At 40.9% G+C, this 12,069-nt stretch overlaps 1 protein-coding gene across 2 annotated transcripts in view; it reads right to left on the bottom strand.

Moving 5' to 3' along the window:
* Positions 1-12,069, bottom strand: part of Osmr (oncostatin M receptor) — a 206,656-nt gene that overhangs the window by 3,189 nt on the left and 191,398 nt on the right. For both annotated transcript variants that reach the window (XM_010607746.2, XM_010607745.2), the window contains exons 9-14: positions 11,551-11,704; positions 6,639-6,715; positions 4,968-5,190; positions 3,787-3,966; positions 2,342-2,446; positions 773-946 (exon numbers count right to left, since the gene is read on the bottom strand). In XM_010607746.2, coding sequence (XP_010606048.1) covers positions 773-946; positions 2,342-2,446; positions 3,787-3,966; positions 4,968-5,190; positions 6,639-6,715; positions 11,551-11,704 — 913 coding nt within the window. The remainder of the gene's footprint in view (positions 1-772; positions 947-2,341; positions 2,447-3,786; positions 3,967-4,967; positions 5,191-6,638; positions 6,716-11,550; positions 11,705-12,069) is intronic.

Here is a 12,069-nt window from a genome sequence, read left to right as displayed (position 1 = left end):
ATACTCTGGCTGCCTCGGCACTGTCAACATTTTTAAACCAACTGAAAAAAATCAAATAATTTTACCACCCTGGTAAATAACAAAAAAATCCATTAAAGAAGGGATGTTGAGCATGGGGCAACAGTCCACAAAGATAATCCCGAAAGTCCAGGAAGCTGAGGCAGGAGTACCACAAGTTCCAGCCCAGTCTGAGCAACCTAATGACTTAGACCCTGTCTCAAAATAAAAAAAAAACTAAAAAAGTTTTATGATGTAGCTCAGTATGAAGGCCCTGGGTTCAATCCCTACTACCTCAAAATAAATAAATAAACAAATAAACAAGCATAAATAAATTTTAAAAAGAAGGGAGGTTAGGGACACAAATAAAGCATCCAAATCTTCCAGAGAATGAAAGGGCTTGGAAGAGACTTAAAATATGTTGGGCTGGTGGTGTAGTTCAGTGGTAGAACACTTGTTTAGCGTTCATCAGAGCCTTGGTGTAATCCCCCAGCACTACCAAAAATGAATAGTAATAGCATTTAGCAAAGTCAAAGAAAAAAAGCTCCATAAATAAAGAGACATTTTAAGGATAAGATTGTCAGGACCCCACTGTTTTTTAAGTTAAAAGAGTCCCCCACCCCCACAGCTTAGCTTCCTCATTTGATTGAGAACTTTCTGACCTAAAACCCTGCAAGAGGGGCACACAGGCTGGCCACAGTCAGAGATGGCAGCCTTCTCCATGCTCTTGAATAATGAGATCTAGAAAGTGCAAATAAATCAAATGTGACATCACCTGGCAGAAGCTCCTCTACAGCATCTAGATGGCACTGAGTGGCCTTGGACTTCAGACAGACCCGGTAGCCTTGTATGAAACCACGCTGAGCCTCAGTGTCATAATCCTTCCAACTGAGCGTGAAGGAGTGGGATGTCAAGTTAAGGGCTTTCACTTCAGGGCTGTCCAAAGGAGCTAGGAGAGGAAGCGGGGCGGGACAATGTCATGATCTGGAAATAGTATCAAACAGTTCACGAATACTGAGCATACAAACACCACCAGCTCCAGAGGCTGTAAGGGTGTATGCTGAGCTCAGGAGTTTTACCTGTTTCCCAGGAGGACTTATGCCTTGATATAGTTTGTGAAAGTTAGGAAAGAGTTGAACCATCTTTTTGTTTAGGCCTTGATGTTCACAGATGAAGAAACATACCCAGAGTGGCCAAGTAACTTGTAGAGGGTCTCTTGATTCTGTGGATGAATTCTAAATAATGTCTGAGGGAAGATTCAACCACAAAGAATTTACTGAAATGAAGATGAATGGAAGAAAGAGGCAGGGTGATGTTGAAAAGGGCGAGGAAGTATTTTTGAAGAATTCTAGTGCCCACATGGAGGCAATGCAGTTATCCAAATGTCACTGAAAAAACTCTGGGAGTGTTTATTCGGATGGCTTCCCTGGATCTGTTTCCCCCCTCACATGCTCATGCACACCTGATCTGTGCACATGGACACACTGGAGCAGCACACTTCTTGCCTGTTGGAGCGCAGCTGGAACCTGGATCAGCTCCCAAAGGAACCCACCCTGACAGCTGGTCTGTGAGTGCGAGCAATTCAGGGCCTGTGCACAGCTCACACCTGGGAGACCTCAGATGTGGAAGAAGGTGAGTAAGCAGGGGTCTGGAAAAGGGAAGATGCCAGGGCAGTGGTTGTAACTTACAGGAGGTGACTGCACAACATGTCTGGAAAGTGTTAAAAACTACAAGTGAAACGAAAAAATGAGAAGTTCAAACCCTTTAACGCAGCAGTCCACTTCTAGGACCTCATTTAAAAACAATACTGTGAATAGGGACAAAGATTCAGATAAAACAAAGAGGACTCATATAGGGCCTACAGAACTGGAAAAAGGAAGAAAGGAGGGAAATTTTTACTTAGACATGAATTTTGTAGTTCCTAGGTGAAAATCACAAACCTAAATTGATTTGATGTACGCATGTGTTGGGTCACTTTTCAGTCAGGAAAATGAGATGATTAAATAAATATTTAATGACATCAATCAAAAAAGCAATTTACAAAATGTGTAGAATAAGATCCCATTTTTATGGAATGGGGATATATCTAAAATATTAACTTTGTACTTTTGCCTTCAAGTATTAAAATAGCAGTGATTTTTACCTTCTCCTCTTGCATAACATTTTATAAACCACCTTTAATGAAAATGTTTTACATTTGTATGACTGGAAAATAATTTTTAAAACCCACTTCCCAGAATAAATGAGATTATGAAAATTAAGTAAGTGGACGAAATCTTAAACCCCAAAGTGGCAGTTGATGGATGGCTCTGAACAAGCCTTCACAGGGGATGCTTTAACTTACCCAGTTCCTGAATATAACCTGTTCTGTTCTCTATTAAATAAGCAATCTTTTCTGTAGATAGTTCATAAATTCTGAAGTTATATCGGATCCCTGGTTTAAAAGCATCTAGAGGAGAAAAGTTACCAGATTTTCAGTAACAACAACAACAACAACAAAATTCTCTTTAGTTCTGAAAAGCAAAACTGCCAAAAATGAATTTGTGTTACTCTAAATTAGTTCATTCTTAGATTTCATGCATTTTTCTCCACCCCCTTTCTTCCTCTGCTAAGCCTTAGAGTGCTTTGTGCTGCAGAGGCTTGGTTCCCTAGTGTCCTCTCCAGCAGGGACTGTCTTCTGCAGAGTCCCCTGAAGCAAGAGCTCTCCAACACATCCTTATCCACTCACATAAAACCATTTTAACTCTCTGGTGACTTCAACCTCCTTAAAGTCACTTGCTTCTCTTTTCACATTAAAGCCCAGGGTCTTGAATAGTTTGCTTCCACATCCTCACTTTCTCCCACGTCTGAATCTCTGCAATCTTGCCCCACAAGGGCCACTAGGCCACTGAAACTCAGCGAGGGCCATTAACTCTCTAGACTGAGAAACTTCCTACATCTGTCCAGTAGATGGTGCCACCCACCTCTTTTGCTTAAACCACAAACAAACTCAGGCTCCTTTGATTTTGCTGATTAGCAATCTTAAAGTAATAAATCCAGTGTAGGAAGTAAGAGCTTAAGTGCTACAAGTTTACTAAAACTGCAGGACTTTATGACTGAATTCCACAAACTCTCATATCCTAAGCATCTCTCCAGAACATGCACTGCTCTGTTTTTGTAAAAGCTGTCTGCACAACTGTTACAATGTCTCTCTGTGTTCACTCGAGACTACTAATTTAGAGGAGTTTAGAATCATAAAAACCTATGCAGACATTACATCTACATACATTGCAAAACTGTATTTAAAACTCAAATATTAGAATACATTTTTGTGAAATGCTGCCTCCCATCCAAGTACTATAATAGTACATAAGATCCTAATGAGATAATTGACAATGTGAAATAGGAAGAAAAGGGCTAAAGGTGTAGGGAAAGTGGGAAGGGTAGGGGAAAGGTAGTAAGGGAAAGGAAAAAATATGATAAAATGAAAAAATGGAAATAAAATGTTTGTAAATGGGGAGGGGAGGAGGGGGTGAAGGGAGGGTAGGGACAAGGGAAAAAATGAGAACCAAGACCTGTCATGTAAAGGTACACGATCCCAATGATGAATGTAACTGTACTGTATACCTAAAATGTACCAATAAACTCAGTGAGGGAAAAAAACCAGAAATGCTAACTGCTAGCATCCAGACTAGATTCGCCATTTAAAAATCATTAGATTGGCACAAGATGTCTATCTATGAGGTAAACCAGCAATCCTGGCTGAACTTGCTGAAATTGGCTACAATGGGATATCATGGGAGTTCTTACCTGAGCTGATGACTGTACTTGTGTTATTGGGACCTAGGTTCTTCCACTGCAAATCACAGTGCAGGTTCCTTTGATGCTCACACCAGTCCACAACATATCCTGTCCTGCCTCTAGATTGGGGTTTCCAAGACATATGGAACCCATCCTTGGTTCCATTAATTTTTTCTTCTTCCACCTCTTCTGCACAGAAACAAAGAGAGTGATTTAATTAAAAGGTTCTGAAGAAGAAAATAAATATATATGCTGTAGTTTGAATCTGAAATGTCCTCCAAAGGCCAACTGCTGAAGCCTTCATTCTCAACCTTTATAAAGTGGGGCCCAGTTAGAGGAAGTTAGGTTATGGGGATCATGCCCTTGAAGAGGCTATGGGGACTCAGGTGCCTTTCTCTCCTTCTTTGCTTCCTGGACCTGCATGGGTACTTGAGCTCCACTGTGCTCTGCCCACCATGTATACTGCCTCACCACAGCTGACCATAGACTAAACAACTGAAACCATGATCCAGCAACTAAAGAATGACATTATTGCAAGATGAATAAATAACCTTAGAGTATCACCTAACTAATGGTTGATTTATGCACACATGTGCATCATTTCATAACACATGACTTAGATGCATTACTGTACTCAACCTTTTCTATGGCTTTACCAAGAAGGAAATTGATATCATTAATGACTTTGCAGTTGAGGTCATTTCTACGTTGTGTCACTTCTTGTTCTTTTGCCATCTAAGACTGGTAAGTAGTTATCTTTTATGCGACAATATTGTCAAGGCACCTACTGAAAGATGATGCCAATTGGTCTTATTACCTCTGTAAATGTTCATGTCCTCTTTGTAGGTGGCAAAGACTGACAAAATCTTTTACAACACAGTAAATGCAATTTACATTTCACAAGCCACAAAGCAGTGAAATACTAACCCTAATTCTCAGTAAGTACTGTTTGTGGGGTTGCATTTAATAATTCCTCTAATATGCTGAAGAACTCATGTCCAGAGCTATAGACAAAACCTCCCTCCATCCATGAGGACACTGTCCTACAGTAATAACTGGCCCAGAAGAAAATGACTAACAGTGCTTGGTTGCTATCTCCCCAGGGTACCATCTTCTCAATTTATCCACAACTTTACTATGATCAAGTTTTCCTATAGAATGAAACAAAAACCAACCAAAAACCAACTCACCATTCCCAGAGTCTCTAGATATGACAATCTCCGAGGCAAGGGAAGTACCCACACTGTTGTTGGCCGTGACTTGGATTTGGTAAGAACCCTGGTTGAGAGTTAGTTCTGTGCCATTGGCTGGTGCAGGAATAGACTGGAACTTTAACTCAGATTTTTTATCTAGCTGCTTTGTGACAATATTATAGAATAGGATCTTGCCATTGGCATGAAATTTTGATAGTGGCTGAAAAAAAATATTGACAATCATTTCAAAATGGATTTTACCTTGAAAGGATTTTAGGTTTTGTGTAATTACATTCTCATCTCTCTGTCCCTTAACCCTTAACTGCATGATACCCACATGTGCACACACACACACACACACACACACACACACACACACCAGCAAATTCAGTTTATCAATGAAAATAGTCCTCAACACCAAGCACTCTAATCTAACCAGAGTAAAGAGATGAACATCTCGAAACAATGCTGAAGACAGACTTTGTCCACAGAGGAGAGACCTGAAGTGGAATCAGGACAGGAGAGTCTAACTTGGAAGAGAAACAAAGATGTGGGGAGCAGCTGAGAGGGGGAGACCCATGAACAGAAACTGCGAACCCACAGGCTCTGTGGGAGGGGCCAGCCTGGCTTCACTCCGCATTCACTTGTGTCGTCTCACACCCAGAACCCACCTTCCTTCTTTTAAAAGATCTTTCAGGTTCCTGGGAATTTCCTGCCTGCACAGCCCAGGCCCTCATGACCCACCCCATGAGAGACTGAGCCTTGCTGTCTGTACCCCTAGACCTGAGACGGAGAAAAGGCTGTTCGGGAGGAGGACAGAACCTGATCGTGAGACTGGCACGGCCACAGGTGTGTTCAGAAAGCAGAAGGTGCCAAATGAGAGGTGGGAGAAAAAGCAGGGTGGGCTTTGTCCACATCGCCATATTTAGTTCTGAAACCCTGGAGAACCCAGAGTTTAAATGTCAAGCTGAACTTCCAGGCTTGGAAGGATTTTAGGCCAGGCAGAAGCAAAATATTTATTTTGTATTACAGTTTTAGGCCAGGCAGAAGGAAAATATTTATTTCATATTACAGTTTTAGGCCAGGCAGAGGAAAATATTTATTTCGTGTTACAGTTTTATAGCTTGATTTATAATTTTTAAATATACATGATTAATTAATGTTCACGGTACTGGGGAACCGTGGCCTCTTGCATGCTAGGCAGGCACTCTTCCACTAAGCTATACTCTCAGCCCTTTTTACTTTTGCTTTTGAGACAAGGTCTCACTGAGTATCCAGGCTGGCTTCAAACTTGTGATCCTTCTGCCTCAGCCTCCAGCGTAACTGGAATGGCCAGTGTGTACCACTGCACCCAGCTCACAATATTAAAATGTGGTATGTGGCTGTCCATGTATACCCTTGCTCTGGCTCCTGCAAAAACTTGGAGTGGGCTTGAATAGAACTTACAGAGTATAAGGTTCTATCTAGATAAGCAGGATTCAGCCATCAGTGGCACAGGCTGTGAGACTCAAGATTAGCTCAAGAATTAGGACATTAGTGTGCAGTGGGATTCCTCCACGGGATAAGCAGTTTTATTAGATTGATGTTACACTCTCTCCATGGAAAGGCTACTAATATCCAGTTTCACAATGAAAGAAAGGTCAGACATTCTGAAGCTACACAACTTACCTTCCAAAATATGGTCACATGAAGAAGTCCTTTCTCTGACTTCACTCTTCTCCAGACATCAAGAGCCTTGGAGGGAACTGAAATTAAGCAAATATAGTTCTTGGATCATATGATGTGTACACAGCAAGACATGCATTCAGCTTCTTTCTAAGACAGTGATGACACCTGTCTCCTCCCTGAGGTTTATGTCTCACCTTTTCACTCTGTGATTTGTACTCCCTTACCACAACTGCACTGCTCATGCTTCTTCAGGGGCACATAGTAGGTGCTTTAGAAAAGACCTGCTGCCCCTGAAAATGACATCAAACTAGAAGCCTTTATAAAGGTCAAGTTCTACAACTTCTGGAAGTCAGCGAAGAATTCTGGAAACATCTGTCAGATCAGTTCTAGAAAGTAAGTTAGGTAATTTTCCACATTTTTGCTTTCTAGGCAGTGATCCACAGTGATCCACTATGCCCTCTGCACAGCTACCACTGGGGCAGAAAGGGCAGGAGCTCTGCTTTCACTAACTCTACTGCTGTCCCTTTGCTGAAGTCACTAGAAATACCTCCTTGTTCCCCTCTGCTACCTGAGCCTGGGTCAGCTGCCTGCCTGTGGACATGCAGGGCTCTGCTGCATCCTCCCCCCCAAGATGGTTTTCCTACACTGTTCAAGAATAATCTGCAAACTAAGAGAGAACTTAGAAAAGGACCTGTATAACTGCTCCAAAATGCTTTTTTCTCATCTCCATCCTTTGCTCAGAAATCCATGCAAACTTGTTTTACTGATTGATAGGTTGGTTGGTTAGTTGATTGATTTCCACTGAATTTACACTTGCTCAATGAACTTATCATGAGCAGGAATCAGTCTTTTAATTCGAGTCAGCTATATATGGGTGCTTTCATGTAAAACTGTTTGGGAGGACCTCATTTACACAAAATGACAGCTAATATTTACAGATGGGTTACAAAATGCCAGGCCACTCCCATTGTCCATATACCAACTCATTTAATACTCCTAGCACTATGAGGTAGATATTCTTATTTATCCTATTATTTAGATAAGGAAACTAGGGCCCAAGGAGATTAAACGAATTGCTCAAAATCATTCAAGTGTAAGAGCAGTGCCAAGATTTGAACCCGTGATAGGATCTGAGCCACGACACCATGCACCTTTAGGAAATGGAAAGTCATTTGAAGGCTCAGCTTGCATGAAAAATTCAAGTAAATGCACATAAAAAGTACACTGGTGATGGAAACAATAATAAAATCAATAAAATTATTGTAAATTCTTCAAGAGGTACGTGTCTTCATCAGTGATTTAAAAAATACGATTGAAGTCCTAATGAGTACAGTTTCCAGTTTGTAAGTCATTTTGTTTAATATTTGTGTAATAATCTGTATTTATAGGAATCACATATAGGACTGTCACAGTTTTGTCAGGGTCATACTCTGATAAGCATACGACAATAGAAAAAATAGTGGAAAATGTTTATAGCATTCCTTAGCCACTAGGATTATCCAGCTTTAGCTGCTAGTGTATCCAAAGAGACAGATAAGTACCGCCACACGCCACGGTGCACACCAGTAATCCCAGCATTTGGGCTAAGGCAGGAGGATCACGAGTTCAAGACAAGCCTGGGCTATGCAGTGAGACCCTGTCTCAAAATAACTAAAAATAATAAAAAGAACAAAAGGGAAGGGAAAGTAGAAGAGAGGAGAAAAGAAAAAGAAAGGAGAAGAAAAGAAAAGGAAGACTCACAGGTACTGTCATCATCCTGCAGCTGGGCCTTAACAGCAGACCTCCTGCTCAAGTCAGTCGCAATAACATCTCTCTACTCAACTACATTTTGTGAATTCATGTACAGAAATTCTATCTCTGCTTCTGCAAATTGAAAATAAAACTATATCATCTTCCTTTTAAGGTTTGCATTTTGTAATATAAATCCTCCATCTTAGAATGGTTTAAACATTTTGCTTAAAAGCAAGGCATGGTGCTGCATCCCTGTAATCCTAGCACTATGGGAGGCTGGGGCAGGAGGATGGCAGGTTCCGGCATGGCCTGGGCAAAGTGACTTAGCAAGACTGTGTCACAATATTTAAAAATTTAAAAAGGGCTGGGGATGTAGCTTATGAGATGCCCTGGATTAGATCCTGAGTACTGAAGAGAAATAAATAAATAAATAAATATTGGTTGACTTCTTAATAGCAGTCATTTTTTGTGGGGTCAGCCAATAACACATGTTGGCAGGGTTGTGGGGAGAAAGGATCCCTTCTCCACTGTTGGTGGGAGTGCAGACTGGTGCAACCACTATGGAAATCAATATGGAGGTACCTCAAACAACTAGGATTAAAGGTTCCACTTAACCCAGCCATCCCTCTGCTGGGTATCTTTCCAAAAGAATTAAAAGAATCATACCACAATGATATATGTGCACCCATGTTTATAGCAGCACAATTTGTAATATCTAAAACTTGGAAACAGCCCATTTGCCCATCAGTTGGAGACTGGACAAAGAAAATGTGGTTTTTCTATAAAATGCAGTACTACTCAGCCATAAAAAATGAGAAATTAAAGTCATTCATAGGAAAATGGATGCATATTGAGGTTACTGTTAAGTGAAATAAATAAGTCACAAATGTGTAAATACTGAATAGTTTGTCTGGTATGAAAAATTGTAATTATAAATAAGATCCTAATGATATAACTGACAATGTGTAATAGGAAGTAAAGGGCTAAAGGTGTAGGGGAAGTGGGAAGGGGAGGAGAAAGGAAATAAGGGAAAAGAAAAAAATCTGAGAAAATGAAAAAATGGAAATAAAGTTTTTGTAAATAGGGAAGGGAGGAGGGGGTGAAGGGAGGACAGAGGTATGGGGAAAAATGAGAACCAAGACCACCTGTCATGTAAAGGTACAAGATCCCAATGATGAATGTAACTGTACTGTATACCTAAGTTGTACCGATAAATTCGATGAGGAAAAAAAATAAACAAGGCAATTAAAAGTTTAAAGTGTTAAACAGCAACCTGTCAAAAAATTAACAAACCTAACAAGGTGTTTCACTTTTTTTAGGTCCTTTCATGAGAGAACAGATAATCTGTGATTTGATTCAAAACAGCTCCTTGAAAGAAAATGTACCAATAAACTCAATAAAAAAAAAAGAATTGTTTTGAAAGGTAACACAAAGATTTATCTCCATCTTGGAGTCTGCAATACTCAAAAATTAACACAAAAGTAATTTCTTATTATGATGGTTACTGACCCTTTACACTGTGACAGATGGGCTGGATGATTGACTTGGTGGGCTGGGGAGCTGCCCAGTGGGGGACCACACTTCTGAGTGTGTCCTCCCACATCATGGAGGTGTACCTGTGTGTGTTACCTGGTCCAGGTCCTGCCTCTCTGGCTCTGTCCCCTTCCCTGCTTCCCCCCACCACAAACTGAGCAGATTTTCTCCACCACGCCCTCCTGCTTCTGCCTTGGAGATAGCCATGGACTGAGAGCTATGATATTAAATTAAGCCTCCCCTCCCTTACGTTGCAAGTATTGGGTATTTTGTCCCAGCAACAGAAAAACTGATGAATATAATACTCAAATTAAAAGTGATCTCATATTATTTTAAATTTATGGAAGCAGATTTCAATTCAGTAAATAAGTCATTGGAAAAGTCAGTATTAAAATAAATGCTTTATTGAGATCTCTGGTACAGTTTGAGATTCCAAACTTAGTGCAAAATATTTAGCTGGTTTGTAAATTACTACTCAAAATAAAACAGTACTGTAATGCAGCTGATGGCATTCTATATACAATACAGCTTCTGATCAGCTGCTTTCACCAGCCTCCAATTAGAGCTGCTGCTTTAAAAGGGTCCTCAGAAAATGCCACAGAAAGGGTTCTGCCCTCACTCCCACAGCAAGATGGAACAAAAAGAAGACTTATAATCTCCCCTCTGGCAGTAACACAGCCAAGGCATGAATCAACATGATTGCAAAGTTGTAATAACAGCTCCAAAAAGGAAGTCATGTGGGACCCAGCTAGGGCCAGGCTGGTGCTCTGGAGTCACAGCTCAATCACTTACTGGAGAAACCAGCAATGTTGCTCAGCCTCGCTTCCCTGGACCTCAGTGTCCTCATTTATACAATGAGGACAGTAATGCTACCTACACACATAGCAAGGGAGGAAGAGAAAAGCGCAGTGAACACATAGCGTGCTCTCTGGCACACAATGGAGGTGAACTGATATTTTTATCATCATATCTCTACCACCCATTAACAATGCAAACTGGGTGGATCTCTTCAGCCCATGGGTATAAGTTGCCTCATCTGGAAAACAGGCACAGTAACACTCACTATCTTGAATGGGAAAGAGTTGGGAGCTGGGACAACCATCTCTCCTGAGGCTGTCCTGAGCCTGGAACATAGTTGTCGATGGAAGGAAACTCTGTGCATTCAGTACTGAAGAGATTCTACCACCACAAGCAGCAGAGAAGACACCCAGTGTGCCACTGTGTGAACAAACCACTTACCAAGAAAGAGGAAGGGTCCAAATATCATTATATCCCCAAACACAGCTTCACTTTAGTGTAAGACCAACAACTTCCATAGCACTAGAGTTTGATTGTTCCCAGTGCTGACATAAAGGTCCTCTAGACTAATTTACATAGCTGAGATCCAACGTGAATACAATAGCAGTACCTTATAAAACTTTTGGAAAAATTTAAAGTAGGAGAGGAAATGAACAGTAGAAATAATACCGACATCAAATGTTTGAAGCTGATGTCTGCCCACTCATTAGGCATTTAATCCAATTTTTAAAAATGGTATTCTGTTTCTGTTTTCATATTTCCCCCTTAGTTTTTGGTATAACAGAAGGGAACCCAATCCATTCCTGAGGCTTAGGTGTTCCTAGGGGTGAAGATGGCGAGCCAAACATACCGGCTTCTGCTGTGACGAGGGGCTGAGTGACCCATTGGCTCCATTTCCACACGTGTTTGGCATTGGCGCAGCGAATGCGGACCACATACTGTGTGTCAGGCCTCAGCTCACTGAAGAGAAACTCGCCGTTCACCTTGATGGAGACATTGTGCTCCTTGATTGAAAGGAAAGAAGGAAACAAGAAAAAATAATGAAGGTGGAAGTATCAGTGCACATAACTCATTGCAAAGCTGTATCAGAACACAGCAAATCCCAAACTAGAGAAGATCTGGTCTTGAAAAACAAAGAAAAGCAAATCCCAAGGCCTTCTTCCCAATGCTAAACGTCCATGGCTAATTTCATGGATTGAACCCACATCACTGAACCCACAAAGAAACGAGTTTAAACTGATTTTAATTTGTTGTTCAAGAACCCAAGGATTTTTGAAAATAGAAAATTATGCAATATTTTTTTTCAGTACTGGGGACTGAACCCAAAGCCTTAGTTCTAAGCCATATTCTCAGATGCCCCCTCCTTCAG

The sequence above is a fragment of the Fukomys damarensis genome, unplaced genomic scaffold, assembly GCF_012274545.1.
Source record: "Fukomys damarensis isolate Sample0158 unplaced genomic scaffold, DMR_v1.0_HiC HiC_scaffold_1, whole genome shotgun sequence".
NCBI classification, from domain to species: Eukaryota; Metazoa; Chordata; class Mammalia; order Rodentia; family Bathyergidae; genus Fukomys; species Fukomys damarensis.
The sequence above is the reverse complement of the archived record's forward strand: the minus strand, read 5'-3'. Positions and strand labels throughout refer to the sequence as shown.